Here is a 23,325-nt window from a genome sequence, read left to right as displayed (position 1 = left end):
GTGTGTGTGTGTGTGTGTGTGTGTGTGTGTGTGTGTGTGTGTGTGTGTGTGTGTGTGTGCGTGTGTGCGTGTGCGAACACTTAATACAATATTTTGTCATGCGGCGTGGCACAGTTGGTTGAGTGGCCATGCCAGCAACTTGAGGGTTCCAGGTTTGATTCCAGCTTCCCCCATCCTAGTCGCTGCCGTTGTGTCCTTGGGCAAGACATTTTGCCTTCCTTGCTTCCAGTGCCACCCACACTGTAGCTTAAAGATGTAGATAATGGGTTTGTCTATGTAAAGTGCTTTGAGTCTCGAGAGAAAAAGCGCTATATAAATATAATTCGCTTCACGTCATTTAACAACCACCTCTGGGCTAATCCACCAATCAGGTCTGTATGGTATATTGGCCAGACGGAAGCCATTTCTTAGTAAAAAGTTTGCCAAAATAAACCTGAAGGACTGTCAGACCATGAGAAACTAAATTATCTGGTCTGATGAGACAAATACTGAACACAAAACAGATACTGAACAACAGGGTTCATGTTTGGAGGAAACCAGGCACCGCTCATCAGCAGGCTAATATGGGGATGGTTTTGTGCAGCAGGAACTGGGAGACTAGTCAGGATAGAGGGAGATGAATGTCACAATGTACAGAAACATCCTGGATGAAAACCAACACTTTCCATCCAGCTCGATGGAGCTTGAGAGATGCTGCAATGAGGACTGGGCGAAACTGCCCAAAGATAGGTGTGCCAAGCTCGTGGCATCGTATTCATAAATACTTGAGCCTGTAATTGCTGCCAAAGGTGCATCAACAAAGTATTGGGCAAAGGGTCTGAATGCTTATGTACATGTGATTTTTTTTAATACATTTGCAAAATTGAAAAAAATAAAACATTCACATTTTCATTATGGGGTATTTATTGTGTAGAATTTTGAGAACAAACATGTATTTATTTCATTTTGGAAAGGGGCTGTAACATAACAAAATGTGGGACAAGTGAAGTGCTGTGAATACTTTTGTTCAACGGCGCCTCTCTCAAGGCACACACACGGCCCCTCACCCGATCCCTCCCTTTTCTCCCTCTGTCTGTCTTGAGCTGCTCCTTTGCCCATGTTAATGTAAGTGGATTTTACTTTTTTAACTTAGACTTAGATCAACTTTATTGAGCCACAGGGGAAAATGTTCCACACAGTAGCTCAGTTACAAAGGATGGAAAGGATAATGCAGGTATAAAGTAGACTAAAAATGTACCATAGTAGCAATATAACATATATGTAATATTTACATATGATATATACAGTATATAATATATACTGATATATTATATTTGTATATAATATATACAATATATAACAAATTCCAATTACCATGTACAATATTACAGTATATGTAACAGCTGCAGAAAAAAAAGAAAAGAAAAGGGCAGCATGAAATAGAGAGTAGATCCAGCAGAAAATATACATTATAAACAAAGAGAGGTAGCTATAATAGAAGCGGTCAGATAATAGACAGATATCATCTATTGCTGTATGGCGAGTGATTATACAGCTGGATGGAGTGTGGAATGAAGGAGTTCTTGAATCGAACACTGTGGAAACGAAGCTGAAGGAGCCTGTTGGAGTATGAGCTCTGCTGTCCCTCAATTGTCAGGTGGAGTGGGTGTGCAGGATTGTTCATGATGGCGAGCAGTTTGTCCATGGTCCTCCTGTCCCTCACTGACACAAACGCCTCCAACTGCGTGCCACTAGTTTGGCCGGCTTTCCGGAACAGTTTGCCAATCCGGTTTAAGTCCCTTTTGCTGGTGCTGCTCCCCCAACAAACCACTGCAAAGTACAGTGCACTGGCCACAACAGACTGATAAAAGATCTCCAACAACTTGCTGCACACATTGAATGACCTAAGCTTCCTCAGGAAAAAGAGTCTGCTCATGCCCTTCTTGTATACAGCTTTGCAGTTGTCCTTCCAGTCCAGTCTGCTGTTCAAGTGGACTCCCAGGTACTTGTACTGCCCCACTACTGCCACCTCCCGGCCCTGGATTTTGATGGGCTCCACAGGGGTATTTTTCTTCTTGAAGTCGATGACCAGCTCCTTGGTCTTGTCCACATTAAGGAGCAGATGGTTCGCCTGAGACCACTCCACAAAGTCAGCGATCAGTGTCCTGTACTCCAATTCATGTCCCTCTCCGAGACACTTGACCACAGCAGAGTCATCAGAGTATTTCTGCTGGTGGCAGGACCTGGAACTATACTGGAAGTCTGAGCTGTACAGGGTGAACATGAAAGGAGACAGGACAGTTCCCTGTGGAGCACCTACACCAGTATCCGACAGGGAGCGCCCCAGTCGCACAAACTGGGGACTTTCAGACAAGTAATCAGTGATCCAGGAGACAATGGATGAACTGACACCCATCCTGAGCAACTTGTCACTCATCAGAATTTTTGTGATTTCTGATTGTTTGTGAGGGTACCAAAAGGACGTCTGTTTGAGTGCGTGTGTTGGCAGAGCAGCGCATTATTTTGGCTTGCTACTAAAGATAAGCTGATCCATCACTCCTTGTTATGTTTGATATACAGTACTGTACAGCAGTGGTCCCCAACCACCGGTCCGTGGATCGATTGGTACCGGGCCGCACAAGAAATTAAAAAAAAAAAAAAAAATAGAATTGTTTTTATTTTTTTTATTTTATTAAATCAACATAAAAAAAATACAAGATACACTTACAATTAGTGCACCAACCCAAAAAACCTCCCTCCCCCATTTACACTCATTCACACAAAAGGGTTGTTTCTTTCTGTTATTAATATTTCTGGTTCCTACATTATATATCAATATAGATCAATACAGTCTGCAGGGATACAGTCCGTAAGCACACAGTCCCCCCCCCCCCCCCCCCCCCCCCCCCGATCCGTGGGAAAAAATTTCAAGCGTTGACAAAAAGGTTGGGGACCACTGCTGTGTAGTACTTTTTATTGTGTTCAAAGTGTACAAACATTCACTAAAATATGGACTTTTGTCAAGGCGGGAACCCATTATTCATATTTACATTGTTTCCTAAGGAGAAATTTGATTCACTGTACAAACTTTTCGATTTACGAACCCTGTTCAAGATCCACTGTATTTTTGTTGTGCGGATATTAAATGTTTTCAGGAACCTGCAACAATCCAAAAAATCTTGCTTAGCTTTCAATAACTTTTCACATAGGAATGAATCCATTCCAGGTTGAAACTGTGTCCACCATACCATCTGTATCGGTTGAATCTTTGAAGTCTTCAAATCTGTGCAGATTTATGGAAAAATAGCAATTTTAAGGCTAGAAAGGAAAACAATAATAATAATAATAATACCTTGCTGCTCAGCTATGCTCTGCATGTGTGTGCGTGTGCGTGTGTGTGTGTGTGTGTGTGTGTGTGTGTGTGTGTGTGTGTGTGTGTGTGTGTGTGTGTGTGTGTGTGTGTGTGTGTGTGTGTGTGTGTGTGTGTGTGTGTGTGTGACGTCACGCATGTCGACTCTTTGAAATGTTGTGTATTATTTCCTCTTTGTTGTAGAATTGTGAATTGTGCTGTATAGGTTGCACTGTACTACAGTTGTATACCTGCTGTGTTTACCATGCGTGTGGCTTGTCACAGATACATTTCTTGCCCTCACTCATAAACACATTATAATGGGACTGTCTGCGACTGTAGCTTGTGGCATCGTAACTCTGCTCATATGCACCTGGTTTGCCAGAAAATAAAAAGACGTAGCAGAAGGTGTCAGCCTTTTCACTTCAGTTACTTTTTTGCTACAGATATCAGGAGTGTCCCGATTTGATATTGAGATTGGATATTAGCAAAAAAAATAAGCAAGTATTGAATTCTATCAACTTACATCTCAAATCTCCAATATAAGCATGTTTATTTGTGCAAAGTTGGACATTTGTGGCCTACAGACATTTTTTTTCACTGCTCGTGCCACATTCTAAAAATACTATTAAAAGAAAAGCGACTTAAAAAAAGCAAAAAAAGATTGAATTAAAGCGCAAACAGGTAAAATGTAATGAAAAAAAGTAGCAAAATTGACAATAATAACACAAAGCTGCCATGCAGGCCATTTTTTCTTTAAAAAAAAAAATATATATATGTCAAAATCAATGTTATGAATTATTGATCTACTTAAGGCTCCAACTCCCTCACATCAAAAATTCCACTTTTTGGGGGAAAATATTGCATATGTTGTGTGTTTGCCATATAAAAACAAAGGTATAAAACAAACACATAAAAAAAAACATTTAAAAAAACATATAATCGACTTAATCACGTGTAAATAAGTTTAAAAAAATTAATAATAAAAAAAAAGTGGTATGACTTATTTTTAACACTTTTATAAGTGGGGCCCTTTTGGATCACCAAGCATTTTATTGGATTTTTTTAAACTGTCATTGCAACACTGTTATGAGTTATTGATCTAATTAAATATCAAATTAATTCAAATCAAATATTCCATTTACAAATTTTTGGGGGGGAGGAAATACTGCATAGTTTGTGTTTTTTTTATTTAAAAAAAAAACAGGGTTTTCTATGACAAAAAGGGCTTAAAACATTTTAAAAAGTGTTGATTTTACTTTATATCGACAAATAGACCTGAAGTTGATCTCGAAATTTAAGTGTTAAATAAAAAATAATAATAGTATATGAGTTTTTTGGGGACCAAACTTGAGGGGAGCATCAAAGGTCAACAAAATAGATATATTGTATTGGTTTTGCATGCTTTCATTTTTCAGTGTGCAGTGGAAAAAGTTTGGACGCCCCAGTTGTAATATTTTGGCGGCCACTCCGCTCGCCTGTTTGGAGAATCGATCATGTTCCTTCTTGGAGCAAAACCATATTTGCACGTTCACAGCGGGAGGACTGGTGGGAAGCGAGCAGGCTGACACACGTGTTTGTCGTTTGCTTTGTGGTCTGACCGCTGGATTCTTTGTCAGCTTTGGACTTGACTTGAATTTGCTGCGCTTTTATTTTTTTAAAATAGCATCAAGCCAACTGGAAAAAAACCACACAAAAAAACGCTGATTCAACATTTTCTGAGCACGACCAGCCACTGTTATCATAAATAATAATAGTAAATAGAATAAAACTTTTAAAATAAATAGAGGACACATTTTTTGCAACAACTTCTTATTTTATTCTAGATCAAATCACTTTAGTTGTTTTTTTACTATATCCCTCTTTTTTCTCCCTCTGTCTGACTGCCCCTTTCTCGTGAGCTGCTCCTTTGCCCATGTTAATGTAAGTGGATTTTACTTTTTTAAATGTTTATTGTTGTAGCAATACGGTTGTAAAGTTAAGGGTTTTTGTGATTTCTGATTGTTTGTGAGGGTACAAAAAGGACATCTGTTTGAGTGCGTGTGTTGGCAGAGCAAAACCACGACCAGCCACTGTTATCAGAAATAATAGTAGTGAACACAATAAAACATTTGAAATAAATAAAGAGGACACATTTTTTGCAACAACCTCTTATTTTATTCTAGATCATATCACTTTAGTTTTTTTTTTTACATTTTTGTTTAGAGTCAACTTTTGTGTTTTATATCAACTCTAAGAAATTCACATTTACACAAAGCATTTTACATTAGTATGCAAGTACAGCCATCCCTTTCGCGATGAACGATCCCACGACAGCGGAGTCACATGACGCCGGGTCACGTGACCGTCGTGGCCCCCGTGTGAGTTTCAAAGTAAAAACAAAAATAGAATATAGCGACACCTGTTAATTCTACGGTGTCCTCTTGACCCCTGACCTTTATTGACTGCCACAATGTAAACAAAATGCACACAGTTATTTGGAAAAAGTCCCAAAAAAAAAAAGTCTACAAAGTAAAAAGACACAGCTCAGGCACTGTGGTGTGCAACTCTTTGAGTGCGGTCGTCTAATAAGTGCTTTTTAAAACAATATGACAACAAAATACTTCCATGAACAGTGAGGTAAAAAGACAAAAGGTGAAGCCTCAAAATGAAAAATGATATATACCTGCTAGTTCTAGAGATCCCAGGTCTTCTTATTGCCTTGTTTGCTGTGGTCTAGTTCTGACTGTGTGATAGGGGAGTCCAAAGTGGGGTCCGGGGGGCCATTCTCAGCCCGCAGCTCATATTTTTATTGGCCCCTCAACATATGTAAAAATACTAGTCAATATTATTGAGATGTTTTTTGAGTAGAAGTGTGAATTTTTGGGCACCGAACATTTCGATCCGATTCCGATTCCTGGGGTGACGAGTCGATTCAGAATCGATTCTCGATTCAATACGATTCTCAATTGAAACTGATTATCCCAATGGATAATTTTGCTGTAATGATCATAATGAAACTTTATCAAAAGTCCTTCTGGTGGCATGAGATGACCTAAAATGTATTTGATGATTCCTATTTTTTTTTTTTTTTTTCAAATAACAAATACTTTTTTATTTTCAATTTTTTAATACATTTTTGAAAATGATGAATTGATTTACTGTCGGGATGATTAAAAATCTATTATTTTCTGCACCCCTACTTTTGAGATATTACACTAGGGCTGCAACTAACAACTAATTTGATAATCGATTAATCTGTCGATTATTACTTCGATTAATCGATTAATAATCGGATAAAAGACACAAACTACATTTCTATCCTTTCCAGTATTTTATAAATTAAAAAAACCACCATACTGGCACCATACTTATTGTGATTATTGTTTCTCAGCTGTTTGTAAATGTTGCAGTTTATAAATAAAGGTTTATAAAAAAAAATAAAAATAAAAAAAAAAGTAGCCTCTGCGCATGCGCATAGCATAGATCCAACGAATCGATGACTAAATTAATCGCCAACTATTTTTAGAATCGATTTTAATCGATTTAATCGATTAGTTGTTGCAGCCCTATATTACACTAATTAGTTTTGTGACTCCCAGAATTGCTTTTAGCATCTCTAATGTACAAAATGTTTTTGTGCCGCAGGTTTGAGACCCCGAGTGCAAGGGTGAATGAAACTTTGCATGGGGGCGGGGCCTGGATGCAGATCTGGCTAAAGGTGTGGATTTAGGTTTCAAACCCGTTTTGATTAACACGTGAATGACCTTCAGACGTACACAGAAGGTGTGTCTTCGAAGTTTGTATTCGTGATTAATAGAAAATGATATCTCAGTTTCAGGACATTTGCTCCCAAAATGTTAGCCCCAGTTTTCCAATATCGTCTCGATTATTGAAACGAGAAAGTTTTCCCACATATCAATCTGTGGAGTGCCCAAACAAAGAATCACAGGTGCTGGTGACTCAGTCTAAATCCACCGAGGGGCCAAAGAAAGTTGCGAGGGACAGCACTTTGATTAAAAAGGTGAGAAACACTTTAGAATTCAAGAAAGAGCTGGTAGCAAAGTAGGCTCTCTCCTCTTTCTCATTTACAGTATATCTTCACCGACAAGCGTCTCTAATAAAACATACTTTGCACTTCATTTATTATTTTTATGTATTTCACATTGTTTTCTGCATGTCAAACTATTACCGTAAATTCCGGACTATAAGCCACAACTTTTTACCTACGCTTTGAACCTTGCGGCTTAAAAAAAACGGTGCCAGTCATTTATGGATTTTTCTTCGGTGACGGCCATTATGCAAATGGTTTTTAAAAAATTTAAAAACACGCAAATACACTGAATAGGTGTGTTATTGTTTGTGCTATGGCGCTATGTTTTGGACGAGGTCGCTCACTGCAGTTGCTGCGGGTTGAAAATGTACTTCCTGTTTTAATGCCTTGATTCATTCATCACTCCAAGCAATGTTTGCAAGCTTTACAATACAACTAAAACAAGTCTTACTTACTAAACCGTCCCATGTGTGATGTCTGTAGGAGTGTTTTCATGCATATTTGTACGTGCTGTCGTAATGTAACTAAGCTAACGTCGTTACCATTAGCTAATATGCTAACATATTTACGAGTGTCTGTGTTAGTATTATTAACTTACAATGGCATTCTTTTGGTATTGTTTCAGTTTCACAAATTCCTCTGTAAATTCACCAAAATGTCACCGTGGAGTTATTGAGTCTGTTTAGCTGATTGGAGAGCTGGCTTCTGCAGCTAGTGGGTCCATGACAATGACTTCTGTTTTGTTTGATCATCCGTTTTACTGCCATGTTAGACATCCTTTGGAAACTATTAAGGTATGTAAATAAACATTTACAGAATATTTATGTGTAAATAACTCATTTCACAACATATATATATCTGCGGCTTATAGTCCAGTGCCGCTAATATATGGGGGGGGGGGACATTTTCGTCTAAAATTTAGTGGGTGCGGCTTATAAACCGGTGCGCTAAATACAGTAATTAATTAGATGTACATTATTTCTTACAGGGAAATTTGCTTCGATTTTTGCACGATTGGGTTCTGTCGAAAACCGAGGTACAACTGTAGTCCATAGCGTCATATTCCGCGGAAGAACTCAACAGAAACACTAGTTCTTTTCACACAGCACATAACCCGCCATTTGTCCACTTTTTTTTTTTTTTTTTCTATAAAAAGCAGCTCTGACAGGCAAATATCCTGCCCTTGAAGGTAGCATTAGAAATGTGAAAAGAGGTACTTGTTCCGTATAAAAGGCACAGGCGGACCTTCTGCTGCTGCTGCTATTTTCCAGGATGTCTGTGTGAAAGGAGCGACTCTCTCCTGTTTTCTGCTATAACGTCCCTGAACGCATCTTGGTGAGAACCATCAGGAGACAATGTTACCGAAAAATCTGTCGGACGGCCAGTCAATGATTGGCGGATGAATGCCGCCTACTGCGCCTCTCGACAGGAGTGTGAATCATACAGCGTCACACACACACACACACACACACGTACACAATCCTACTTGTTTGCCTCCAACAATCCTTGATGCAGAATGAATCACAAAATAGAAGATAAAGAGAAGGAGCAGAAGGTTCTTTGTTAGTCATGTGACCACTCAATGACTCAGCGTTAATCATTTCAAAGAAATCTCACCAATAAATAGTTTTTATCTTGTACATTAAAATATATTTGGTGCATTAAAATACACTGTAGTTATGGAGGAAGTAATGCTAGTTATGCATTGTATTCTCAGGGCTTTTAATCAGCTGGAATGTTGAGGTTATCTTAGAAGATGTCGCGTCTCATCCGAGAAAGCTTCATCAGTTCATGCTCACAGACTTAGATAGGACAGCTCAAGCCAGACGTGCTAGGTCTGTCTAGTCAAGAAAACTAAAGTTGCCCTATTTAATCTTTGAGCGTGAACTGATGTAGACTATAACTGTTCTATCTAGTCTTAGTCAAACTAGAGCTTTCCTATCTAGTCTTTGAGTATGAACTGAAAGAGACTCGAACTGCCGGATCTAGTCCTAGACTAACTAGAGCTGTCCTATCTAATATTTGAGAATGAACTGAAGGAGACTACAACTGCCCTATCTAGTCATTGAGCGTTAAATGGTGGAGACCAGAGCTGTCCTATCTATCCTTTGGCCATGAACCAATGCCTTATTTAGTCCTAGTCAGACTAGAGACTATGTAGTCGTTGAGTGTAAACCAATGGAGACTGAAACTGTACTACTTTTTACTAGTCAAACTAGAGCTGTCCTATCTAGTCTTTGAGCATGAACGGATGGAGACCATAATTGCCCTATCTAGTCATTGAGAGTTAAATGATGACGACTACTAAAGCTGCCCTATCAAGTCTATGAGCGTAAAATGATGAAGACTAGAGCTGTCCTATCGAGCCTTTGGCCATGAACCGATTGTATAGACAAATTATACTCTTTATAGTCTTGGTGGAGAGTGGGAGGGCGCAAAATGTTTTCTTCTTTCTAGGGGGGCGTAACAGAAAACAATTTGAGAAGCACTGGACTAGGCAGTATTTGAGTGTAAACCAATGGAGACTAAAACTGTCCTATCTAGAGCTTTCCTATGTAGACTTCGAGTATGAACTGAAAGAGACTCGAACTGCCCGAGCTAGTCCTTGTCGAACGAGAGCTGTTTTATTTAGTCTTTGAGCATGAGCTGGTGGAGACCATAACTGCCTTATTTAGTCATTGAGCATTAAATGATGATGACTACGAGAGCTGTCCTATCAAGTCTATGAGCGTGAAATGATAGAGACTATAGCTGTCCTATCTAGCCTTTGACCATGAATCATGCCCTATTTAGTTCCAGTCAAACAAGAGCTGTCCTATCCAGTCCTTGAGTATGAACTGAAAGAGACTCGACCTGCCAGCTCAGAGTCCTTGTCGAACTAGAGTTGTCCTATCTGGTCCTTGACTAAACAGTACCTTTGTAGTCTGATGAGAGCTGTCCTATCCCGTCTTTGAATGTGAACAAGTGGTGATTAGAGCTGTAATATCTGGTCTTTGACTAAACAGACCAGTGTAGTCTGACGTGAGCTGTCCTATCTAGTCTTTGAATGTAAACTAGTGGTGACTAGAGCTGTCCTATCTGGTCTTTGAGTACAAAGACCTTTGTAGTCTGATATGAGCTGTCCTATCTAGTCTTTGAATGTGAACTAGTGGTGATTAGAGCTATAAAATCTGGTATTTGACTGAACAGACCTATGTAGTTTGTGTGCTGTCCTATCTCATCTTTGAATGTGAATTAGTGGTGAATAGAGCGACTTTTCCAGGGTGTACCCCGCCTTCTGCCCGTGTGCAGCTGGGATAGGCTCAGCACCCCCCGCAACCCCGTAAGGGACAAGCGGTAGAAAATGGATGGATGGATGGATAGAGCTGTAATATCTGATCTTTGACTAAATAGGCCTTTGTAATCTGACGTGTGCTGTTCTATCTAATCTTTGAACGTGATCTAATGGTGACTAGAGCTGTCATATTTGGTCTTTGACTAAACAGACCTCTGTAGTCTGATGTGAAATGTCCTATCAAGTCTTTGAACATGAACCAGTGGTGACTAGAGCTGTCCTATCTGGTCTATGACTGAACAGACCTATTTAAGTTAAAGTTAAAGTACCAATGATTTGTCCTCTGCATTTGACCCATCCCCTTGTTCACCCCCTGGGAGGTGAGGGAAGCAGTGGGCAGCAGCGGTGCCGCGCCCGGGAATCATTTTTGGTCATTTAACCCCCAATTCCAACCCTTGATGCTGAGTGCCAAGCAGGGAGGTAATGGGTCCCATTTTTATAGTCTTTGGTATGACTCGGCCGGGGTTTGAACTCACAACCTACCAATCTCAGGGCGGACACTCTAACCACTAGGCCACTGAGTAGGTGGCCTAGTGACCTAGTAAATAAATGGATGGATAGAGCTGTGATCTCTGGACTTTGACTAAATAGGCATTTGTAATCTGACGTATGCTGTCCTATCTAATCTTTGAACGTGATCTAATGGTGACGAGAGCTTTCCTATTTGGTCTTTGACTAAGCAGACCTTTATAGTCTGATGTGAGCTGTCCTATCAAGTCTTTGAACATGAACCAGTGGTGACTAGAGCTGTCCTATCTGGTCTATGACTGAACAGACCTATGTAGTTGGATGTGTCCTTGAATGTAAACTAATGGCGACTAAAACTGTCCTAGTAAGCAGACCTCTGTAGTCTGATGTGAGCTGCCCTATCAAGTCTTTGAACATGAACCAGTGGTTACTAGGGCTGTCCTACCTGGTCTATGACTGAACAGACCTATGTAGTTGGATGTGTCCTTGAATGTAAACTAATGGCGACTAAAACTGTCCTATTTGGTCTTTGAGTAAACAGACCTTTGTAGTCAGATGTGTGCTGTCCTATCTAGTCTTTAAACATGAACTAGTGGCGACTAGCGCTGCCCTATCTGGTCTTTGACTGAACAGACCTTTGTAGTCTGATGTGAGCTGTCCTATCAAGTCTTTGAACATGAACCAGTGGTGACTAGAGCTGTCCTATTTGGTCTATGACTGAACAGACCTATGTAGTTGGATGTGTCCTTGAATGTAAACTAATGGCGACTAAAACTGTCCTATTTGGTCTTTGAGTATAAACAGACCTTTGTAGTCAGATGTGAGCTGTCCTATCTAGTCTTTAAACATGAACTAGTGGTGACGAGCACTGCCCTATCTGGTCTTTGACTGAACAGACCTTGGTAGTCTGATGTGAGCTGTCCTATCAAGTCTTTGAACATGAACCAGTGGTGACTAGAGCTGTCCTATTTGGTCTATGACTGAACAGACCTATGTAGTTGGATGTGTCCTTGAATGTAAACTAATGGCGACTAAAACTGTCCTATTTGGTCTTTGACTAAACAGACCTTTATAGTCTGATGTGAGCTGTCCTATCAAGTCTTTGAACATGAACCAGTGGTGACGAGAGATGTCCTATCTGGTCTGACTGAACAGACCTATGTAGTTGGATGTGTCCTTGAATGTAAACTAATGGCGACTAAAACTGTCCTAGTAAACAGACCTCTGTAGTCTGATGTGAGCTGTCCTATCAAGTCTTTGAACATGAACCAGTGGTGACTGGGGCTGTCCTATCTGGTCTATGACTGAACAGACCTATGTAGGTGGATGTGTCCTTCAATGTAAACTAATGGCGACTAAAACGATCCTATTTGGTCTTTGAGTAAACAGACTTTTGTAGTCAGATGTGAGCTGTCCTATCTAGTCTTTAAACATGAACTAGTGGCGACTAGCGCTGCCTTATCTGGTCTTTGACTGAGCAGGCCTATGTAGTCGCACTTGAGCTGCCCTATCCAGATAGAAATATCTTCTAAGACGACCTGAATAGCAAAGTAGCGATGGATTTGATGGCCTGAGAAGTAGGAAGTAAAATAAAGCAGTTTACGTCTTTAAAAGTGTCTTTTAAAAAGGTGTTTTTATGTGAGTGGACGAAGAGGAGGTGACATGAAAGCCATAAAAGGTGTCCTGCCCTGTGAAGTGACTCTTTTATATCAGCGCGTCAATACAGGAAATGTCAGCAGCTGCAAATGCGGATAAGAGATCTAGAATGTCATGATGGCGCTTCAAAGAGGCTCATGCCCACACACACACATAACACACACAAATACATGCACACACACACACGATGCTGAAACTGGCACTAATTGCTACCTGTCCATCACCCTGTCACACAAATGGCCGCCGCTGTGACATGAGCGCCATGGCGTTAACGCCCCGGTTGTGTCCATCAAAGAAGACTGCAGCCACAGACCATGACTCCAGGGATTATGCCTCACGACAATAATCCAGGATCATTTTTAAACATGACTTGTGTTCTTGTAATGCCACTCCCTTCCTCCAGGGGGCTGCAGTGGAAAGTGACTGCACCTGTTTTATTGTACTATAACGGAACACTTGGTGGGTTTTTTTTTTTAACAGTAAGGGGATAGGCTTCCTGTACAGTTTTATCACACGCTGCCCCCTGCTGGTTCAGAGTGTGAAAGCACTATTATGTGGTAAAAACTCGGAACTCAGAATTTGACTTCAATTTGCAAACAAAACCTAAGAAAAAATACAACCCAGACATATAATCGTGTATATTCTTATAAGTAGAGATGTCCGATAATGGCTTTTTTGCCGATATTCCGATTTTGTCCAACTCTTAATTACAGATTCCGATATCAACCGATACCGATATATACAGTCGTGGAATTAACACATTGTTATGCCTAATTTTGTTGTGATGCCCCGCTGGATGCATTAAACAATGTAACAAGGTTTTCCAAAATAAATCAACCCAAGTTATGGAAAAAAATGCCAACATGGCACTGCCATATTTATTATTGAAGTCACAAAGTGCATTATTTTTTTTTAACATGCCTCAAAACAGCAGCTTGGAATTTGGGACATGCTCTCCCTGAGAGAGCATGAGGAGGTTGGGGGGGGGTAGTTTGTCATTCTTGTTTGGTGTGGGTTCACAGTGTGGCGCATATTTGTAACAGTGTTAAAGTTGTTTATACGGTCACCCTCAGTGTGACCTGTATGGCTGTTGACCAAGTATGCATGCATTCACTTGTGTGTGTGAAAAGCCATAGATATTATGTGACTGGGCCGGCACGCAAAGGCAGTATCTTTAAGGTTTAATGGCGCTCTGTATTTCTCCCTACGTTCGTGTACACAGCGGCGTTTTAAAAAGTCATACATTTTACTTTTTGAAACCGATACCGATAATTTCTGATATTACATTTTAAAGCATTTATCGGCCGATAATATCGGCAGTCCGATATTATCGGACATCTCTACTTATAAGGTTGTATTTTTGCCTCATTGCTGTGAGAATCCTGCGTGTGACTGAAACATTAAGGAGTGGGACTATCCAGGCCTAGCTGCAGTTTGCTTAAACAACCACCAGGTAGCATCAGTGAGCAGATAATACTGTATCATCTCTTTCGGACTTATCAGGTCTTTTTAGGCCAATCATGCATTCTTTATTCACGTTTTAAGTGAGGGATGGGGCAAAAACAAACCAAGACCTACTGCATCCTGTAATTATTTACTAAATATTGTTGTACAAAGTCATGATGTAATGTATTGTTGATTAAAAAAAAACAACCAATAATTACACCTGGATGAGGGGGCAGGACATTTAAAGTATTTTCTTCCCCCTGCTCCTTTTCGGACGCTTTTTGAAAATGTGCTTTTAATATTATTATTGTTCTTTCAGATGATGCCATTGTAGTGGGTATTGTAGTGTCATGAAAATAACGACCAAATATATTTCATATTTCTAGCAACAGGCAGCTCAGTCTCTAGAAATTTACCGTAAAAATAAAAATGGTAGCCGTTTTACGTGTACAGTATTGCACTGTGGAAAAAACAACTGGAAATGTTACACTTTAAAAAAAAAACAGCATCTGAGTCGCCAGAATTTTATCATAAAAATTTTAGTGGAGCCAGTTTTCCATATACGTAATTTGACGTAAAAACAACATCTATAGATTTTACGGTAACTATGCTATGCTAACATTTTAAACAATTTTTTCAGGTACACACCTCAGAGTAATATATGTTGGTACTTGACGCACGTTACAATAAGCATTTAAGTACATCAGCATTACCATGAATTGATTAACGTGGACCCCGACTTAAACAAGTTGAAAAACGTATTCAGGTGTTACCATTTAGTGGTCAATTCTACGGAATATGTACTGTACTGTGCAATCTACTAATAAAAGTCTCAATCAATCAATCAATCAAAGCATTAGTATGCCAGCTAATTTAGCAGGTATATATTTCGGTATTTCACTAATGCTAACTGTAAGCATGCTATTGTTAGCGTGTTAGCATAGTACTGTTACCATGTTAGCTTCTTTAGCTCATTTCGCTCTTACTTTTATTTACTTGACGCTATCTGGACGGTGTGCTAACTGTAGGCATTTCCGTTCAGCTTTGGCTCGTCAGAATTCACACGGAATTTCCCACGAGCCTTCAAGAATTCCACTTCCAACTAGGAAAACATGAAAAGATGTTTTTAAAAAAATAATAAAATGTTTTAGCTGCGCATGTGCTATTATTAGACCTATTATAATGCCATAAGTGACTGTAAAATGTAAAGTTGTTGTTCTACATGCTGTATAGCTAACTGTAAGCATGCTATAGTTAGCATGTTAGCATTGTACTGTTATAATGTTAACTTCTTTAGCTGCAAAAACTGAAATCTAAGTAAAATGAGATATCTCAAATAAGGGAGATATTTGCTTATTTTCTGTCTGATAAGATAATTCTACTCACTAAGCAGATTTTATGTTAGTGTTTTACTTGTTTTAAGGGTTTTGGTCCTAAATTATCTCAGTAAGATATTACAGCTTGTTGCTGAGATGTTATGACCTATATTGAGTAAAACATGCTTGAAACTAGAATATCAACTGATGCAAAGCTGTGTCATCAACACTCACAAGTATAAAACTACTTTTTTAAAGTAATAATTTCTTACTTCAAGCATGTAAAAAAAAAAAATCATGACTTTGACTCAATTGTGTCTCATATTAAAACAGATGACAGCCAAATGGACTTTTGCTGTTTTATTTTCAACGAAACAATGGAAAATACGTACTCCTATAGTAGTACAGTTGTTATTAGTGAGAATATACTTATTTTAAGGTATTTTGGGGTTCATTGAGGTTAGCTAATTAGGGACTGAGTCCCTTTGGGACAGAGGACCCTATTGAATTTCTAGCGTTTTATTATTGTACCGCGGCCTCTTTGAGCTGTAATTTGACCCCCTTAACATGCTTCAAAACTCACCAAATTGGACACACACATCAGGCCTGGCAAAAATTGTGATCTAATAAAAAAACAAACCCCAAAACTCAAAATTGCGCTCTAGCGCCCCCTAGGAAGAAAACACAGACAAAACTGCCTCTAACTCCCAGTAGGAATGTCGTAGAGACATGAAACAAAAACCTCTATGTAGGTCTCACTAAGACCTAGATTTCATACACTGACAACCCCCAGCAAAAATCAACAGGAAGTTTGCAATTCCCCCTTCAAAACAACAGTTGAGTAAAAACAGTCACCTTTTTTCAAACATTATCTCCTCTGAGCGCGTTTGTCGTGTCGGCTTCAAATTAGCACAGGAGAGAGATTGAACCCTTCTGATTAAAAGTTGATGAAAGAGTTTTAATTACTGCTCTGGTTTGGATTTTATGAGCCCTCAAAGTCGGTCCCGTCCATCGCTGCTTGCAGCTAACGTTATCTCCTCTGAGCGCGTTTGTCGTTTCGGCTTCAAACTGCTACAGGACAGAGATTGAACCCTTCTGATTAAAAGTTGAAGAAAGAGTTTTGATACGTGCTACGTTTTGATTTTACAAGCCTTCAAAGACCCACTGCACTGATGCTGCTCTATAATGACAACGTAAAATGCAATTACTTCTTTTTTGTCCTCAAAATTGTACACACAATACCCTATAATGACAATGTGAACTCAGACACAACTTCCTCTAACTCCCAGTACGAATATCGTAGAGACACGAAACAAAAACCTCTATGTAGGTCTCACTCAGGACTACCACTGGACAAAAGTATTGGGACACCTAGGACTAGTTTTACTTGTTTTGGAAAGTCTTGACAGGCCAAATGTTCTTGTTCTATTGGCAGATAATTTTGCTTAGTTCAAATAAAATACCCGGCGTGAAAAAAAGTGAAAAGGGATCCCGCCCCGGCAGAAGAGGGTCATGACGGAGCTGCTGACAGGCACCTGTGTGTTTCAAGGCTAGTTTAAGGGCAAAAAACGGAAATGTGGCGTTCAAAGGTTGGCAGTTAGTAGGAAAAAAGAGCTTTGTGGAATATTCCCTAAGATGCACTTGTATCATCTACAGTTGAGTCCAGGCACGTGTTCTACAGACTCTGCATGCAGGATGAAGAGTCAGGACCGCACCTGCAAAGGAGGTCCGTCGACTTGAAGTCCTTGGGGACCATACACTCCCCCCCACACCCACTCCCACTCCCACCCCACAGGACACTCAGGTCCTCGCTACCGTCTTCTTCTTCCTCGTCTTCTTCCTCACGCTTCAGGAGGAGGCGTGACAGGCTGGGGACCGCCGTCCACGCTCACCACTGCGGAGAGAAGAAGAAGAAATGTCAGCTGATAATTAGAGACACTTTTTTTTTTCACAGCGAAACCTTTATGGCGGGTCGGCGGTCACGTTTCCTTTTAACGGGTCGTTTTATGGGAGAGTTTGATACGGAGCATGGGATCTGATATTGGTATCAGACAATATTAACTTAAAGGTAAATAAAGTTTGAAAATCTTTGAGTGGGAGTTTATGGAGACTATAGCTGTCCTATCTAGTCTTTGAGCGTGAAATGGAGACTAGAGCTGTCTTAACACAGAGTCAAACTAGAGCTGTCCTATCTAGTCTTTGAGCGTAAACAAATGGAAATTAAAGCTCTCCTATCTAGTCTTTGAGCATAAACTGATGAAGACAATAGTTGTCTTGAGTCCTATTTAAACTAAAGTAAATAAGTAAATAAAAATACAAAACAAAATCTTTAAGGAAGGAATTATGGGAACTATAGCTGTCCGATCTAGTCTTTGAGCGTGAACCAATGGCGACTGTAACTAACTTGTCTACTCCTAGACAAACTAGAGCTGTCCTATCTAGTCTTTTAGTGTGAGTTTATGGAGACTATAACTGTCCAATCTAGTCTTTGAGCGTGAACCGATGGCGACTGTAACTAACTTGTCTACTCCTAGTCAAACTAGAGCTGTCTTATCTAGTCTTTTAGTGTGAGTTTATGGAGACTATAGCTGTCCAATCCAGTCTTTGAGCGTGAACCAATGGCGACTGTAACTAACTGGTCTACTCCTAGTCAAATTACAGCTGTCCTATCTAGTCTTTTAGTGTGAGTTTATGGAGACTATAGCTGTCTGATCTAGTCTTTGAGCGTGAACCAATGGCGACTGTAACTCACTTGTCTACTCCTAGTCAAACTAGAGCTGTCCTATGTAGTCTTTGAGTGTGAGTTTATGGAGACTATAGCTGTCCAATCTAGTCTTTGAGCGTGAACCAATGGCGACTGTAACTAACTTGTCTACTCCTAGACAAACTAGAGCTGTCCTATCTAGTCTTTTAGTGTGAGTTTATGGAGACTATAGCTGTCCAATCTAGTCTTTGAGCGTGAACCGATGGCGACTGTAACTAACTTGTCTACTCCTAGTCAAACTAGGGCAGTCCTATCTAGTCTTTGAGTGTGAGTTTATGGAGACTATAGCTGTCCAATCTATTCTTTAAGCATGAACCGATGGCGACTGTAACTAACTTGTAGTCAAACTAGGGCTGTCCTGTCTAGTCTTTTAGTGTGAGTTTATGGAGACTATAGCTGTCCAATGTAGTCTTTGAGCGTGAACCGATGGCGACTGTAACTAACTTGTCTACTCCTAGTCAAACTAGGGCAGTCCTATCTAGTCTTTGAGTGTGAGTTTATGGAGACTATAGCTGTCCAATCTATTCTTTAAGCATGAACCGATGGCGACTGTAACTAACTTGTAGTCAAACTAGGGCTGTCCTGTCTAGTCTTTTAGTGTGAGTTTATGGAGACTATAGCTGTCCAATCTAGTCTGTGAGCGTGAACCGATGGCGACTGTAACTAACTTGTCTACTCCTAGTCAAACTAGGGCAGTCCTATCTAGTCTTTGAGTGTGAGTTTATGGAGACTATAGCTGTCCAATCTATTCTTTAAGCGTGAACCAATGGCGACTGTAACTAACTGGTCTACTCCTAGTCAAATTACAGCTGTCCTATCTAGTCTTTTAGTGTGAGTTTATGGAGACTATAGCTGTCTGATCTAGTCTTTGAGCGTGAACCAATGGCGACTGTAACTCACTTGTCTACTCCTAGTCAAACTAGAGCTGTCCTATGTAGTCTTTGAGTGTGAGTTTATGGAGACTATAGCTGTCCAATCTAGTCTTTGAGCGTGAACCAATGGCGACTGTAACTAACTTGTCTACTCCTAGACAAACTAGAGCTGTCCTATCTAGTCTTTTAGTGTGAGTTTATGGAGACTATAGCTGTCCAATCTAGTCTTTGAGCGTGAACCGATGGCGACTGTAACTAACTTGTCTACTCCTAGTCAAACTAGGGCAGTCCTATCTAGTCTTTGAGTGTGAGTTTATGGAGACTATAGCTGTCCAATCTATTCTTTAAGCATGAACCGATGGCGACTGTAACTAACTTGTAGTCAAACTAGGGCTGTCCTGTCTAGTCTTTTAGTGTGAGTTTATGGAGACTATAGCTGTCCAATGTAGTCTTTGAGCGTGAACCGATGGCGACTGTAACTAACTTGTCTACTCCTAGTCAAACTAGGGCAGTCCTATCTAGTCTTTGAGTGTGAGTTTATGGAGACTATAGCTGTCCAATCTATTCTTTAAGCATGAACCGATGGCGACTGTAACTAACTTGTAGTCAAACTAGGGCTGTCCTGTCTAGTCTTTTAGTGTGAGTTTATGGAGACTATAGCTGTCCAATCTAGTCTGTGAGCGTGAACCGATGGCGACTGTAACTAACTTGTCTACTCCTAGTCAAACTAGGGCAGTCCTATCTAGTCTTTGAGTGTGAGTTTATGGAGACTATAGCTGTCCAATCTATTCTTTAAGCATGAACCGATGGCGACTGTAACTAACTTGTAGTCAAACTAGGGCTGTCCTGTCTAGTCTTTTAGTGTGAGTTTATGGACACTATAGCTGTCCGATCTAGTCTTTGAGCGTGAACCAATGGCAACCGTAACTAACTTGTCTACTCCTAGTCAAACTAGAGCTGTCTTATCTAGTCTTTTAGTGTGAGTTTATGGACACTATAGCTGTCCAATCTATTCTTTGAGCATGAACCGATGGCGACTGTAACTAACTTGTCTACTCCTAGTCAAACTAGGGCTGTCCTATCTAGTCTTTGAGTGTGAGTTTATGGAGACTATAGCTGTCCAATCTATTCTTTAAGCATGAACCGATGGCGACTGTAACTAACTTGTCTACTCCTAGTCAAACTAGAGCTGTCCTATCTAGTCTTTGAGTGTGAGTTTATGGAGACTATAGCTGTCTAGTCTTTGAGCGTGAACCGATGGCGACTGTAACTAACGTGTCTACTCCTAGTCAAACTAGAGCTGTCTTATCTAGTCTTTTAGTGTGAGTTTATGGAGACTATAGCTGTCCAATCCAGTCTTTGAGCATGAACCAATGGCGACTGTAAGTAACTTGTCTACTCCTAGTCAAATTACAGCTGTCCTATCTAGTCTTTTAGTGTGAGTTTATGGAGACTATAGCTGTCTGATGTAGTCTTTGAGCGTGAACCAATGGCGACTGTAACTCACTTGTCTACTCCTAGTCAAACTAGAGCTGTCCTATGTAGTCTTTGAGTTTGAGTTTATGGAGACTATAGCTGTCCAATCTAGTCTTTGAGCGTGAACCGATGGTGACTGCAACTAACCTGTTTACTCCTAGTCAAACTAGAGCTGTCCTATCTAGTCTTTGAGTGTGAGTTTATGGAGACTATAGCTGTCCAATCTAGTATTTGAGCGTGAACCGATGGCGACTGTAACTAACTTGTCTACTCCTAGTCAAATTACAGCTGTCCTATCTAGTCTTTTAGTGTGAGTTTATGGAGACTATAGCTGTCCAATCTTGTCTTTGAGCGTGAACCGATTGCGACTGTAACTAACCTGTCTACACCTAGTCAAATTAGAGCTGTCCTATCTGGTCTTTGAGCATGAACTTATGGAGACGTTAGCTGATAGTCTTTGAGCGTGAACTGATGGAGACTAGAGCTGTGTTTAGTCCTAGACACACTAGAGTCGTCCTATCTAGTCTTTAAACATGAATTTATGTGGACAAGAGCTGTCTTATATAGTCTTTGAGCGTGAACTGATGGAGACTAGTGCTGTGTTAAGTGCTAGTCAAACTAGAGCGGTCCTATCTAGTCTTTGAGTGTGACTTTATGGAGACTATAGCTGTCCTATCTAGTCTTTGAGCGTGAAATGGAGACTAGAGCTGTCTCAAGTCTGAGTCACACTATAGCTGTCTTCTCTAGTCTTTCAGCGTGAACTGATGGCGACTAGAGCTGTGTTAAGTCTTAGTCACACTAGAGTAGTCCTATCTAGTCTTTGACCATGAACTTATGTAGACAACAGCTGTCCTTTATAGACCTTGAGCGTGAACTGATGGAGACTAAAGCAGTGTTAAGTCCTAGTCAAACTAGAACTGTCCTATCTAGTCTTTGAGTGTGACTTTTTGGAGACTATAGCTGTCCTATCTAGTCTTTAAGGCGTGAAATGGAGACTAGAGCTGTGTTAAGTCCTAGTCAAACTAGTGTTGTCCTATCTAGTCTTTGAGCATGAACTTATGTACTAGTCAAACTAGAGCTGTCCTATCTTGTCTTTGAGCATGAACTTATGGAGACAATAGCTGATAGTCTTGGAGCGTGAACCGATGGAGACTAGAGCTGTGTTAAGTCCTAGTCAAACTAGAGTTGTCCTATCTAGTCTTTTGAGCATGAACTTATGTAGTCAAGAGCTGTCCTTTATAGTCATTGAGCGTGAACTGATGAAGACTAGAGCTGTGTTAAGTCCTAGTCAAACTAGAGCTGTCCTATCTAGTCTTTGAGTGTGAGTTTATGGAGACTATAGCTGTCCTGTCTAGTCTTTGAGCGTGAAATGGAGACTAGAGCTGTCTCAACGCCGAGTCAAACTAGAGTTGTCCTATATCTAGTCTTTGAGTGTGAACAAATGGAAATTAAAGCTCTCCTATCTAGTCTTTGAGCATAAAATGATGAAGACAAGAGTTTTCTTGAGTCCTATATGTCCTATCGTGTCTTTGATTGTAAATAGATGGAGACTAGAACTGTCCTATCCAGTCCCAGTTAACTATAACTGTCCTATCTAGTCCCAGTTAACTATAACTGTCCTATCTAGTGTTTTAGTGTGTACTGATGAAAACTGCAGCTGCCGTATCCAGTCTTCAAGCATGAATTTATGAAGATTAGAGCTGTCCTATTCAGTCTTTGAGCTTGAAATGATAGAGACTCGAGCTGTGTTATCAAGTCTCAGTCTAACTAGAGCTGTTCTATCAAGTCTTTGAGCGTGAACAAATGGAGAATAAAGCTGTCCTATATAGTCTTGGAGCCTGAACCGATGGAGACAAATAGACAAACAACATTCACACTCACATTCACACACTAGGGCCAATTTAGTGTTGCCAATCAACCTATCCCCAGGTGCATGTCTTTGGAGGTGGGAGGAAGCCGGAGTACCCGGAGCGACAAATTAAACAAATAAATACGTCTTGAAATAGTTACTGAAATGTGTCATTAAATAATTATATTTTGAATTAAAAAATAACATTTGTTATTAAATGTGTCATTAGTTTAATGTATAATTTAGTTTGATTATTTCATGATTTTTTTATTATTATTTATTTTATTTCATGGTTTGATTCATAATTCCACAATATAATTATGGATTTACTTCATGCCAATTTAATGATTTAATTGATTATATATTTAAGTAATTATTTAAAGATGTAATGATTTCTTTACTTTTGTCCAATTTGGCCCTCCATATATTGACACACATTTCCCGGTTTGAGCTCGACACCTGTGATGTGCATTCTCAAACTGGGGTACGTGTACCACTGATGGTACGCCAAAGAATCACTCGATCCGATTACAATGTTTTCTTTTCCTATATTCAAACACAGTGTTACTGTTCAAACTGTGTGTCATGTTACAGTGGCCGAAAATACTAAATATATACAGTATATATAATATGTAAATATTCATGTTATATTTATATTGCTACTATGGTACATTTTTAGTCTACTTTATACCTTTTGTTTCCGCCCTCTTTTTACGCCCTTGTGTGCAGTATCCTTTCCATCCTTTGTAACTGAGCTACTGTGTGGAAAAATTTCCCTCGTGG

The 23,325-nt window shown here is 39.9% G+C and overlaps 1 protein-coding gene across 1 annotated transcript in view; it reads right to left on the bottom strand.

Annotated features, from left to right (window-relative positions):
* Positions 1–17,398: 17,398 nt before the first annotated feature.
* ngfra (nerve growth factor receptor a (TNFR superfamily, member 16)) overlaps positions 17,399–23,325 on the bottom strand; it is an 87,823-nt gene continuing 81,896 nt past the window's right edge. The window contains exon 6 of the mRNA XM_062050177.1: positions 17,399–17,475. Within this exon, the coding sequence (XP_061906161.1) occupies positions 17,423–17,475 (53 nt within the window). The 3' untranslated portion in view covers positions 17,399–17,422. The remainder of the gene's footprint in view (positions 17,476–23,325) is intronic.

Source organism: Entelurus aequoreus, linkage group LG06, assembly GCF_033978785.1.
Source record: "Entelurus aequoreus isolate RoL-2023_Sb linkage group LG06, RoL_Eaeq_v1.1, whole genome shotgun sequence".
NCBI lineage: Eukaryota > Metazoa > Chordata > Actinopteri > Syngnathiformes > Syngnathidae > Entelurus > Entelurus aequoreus.
The sequence above is the reverse complement of the archived record's forward strand: the minus strand, read 5'-3'. Positions and strand labels throughout refer to the sequence as shown.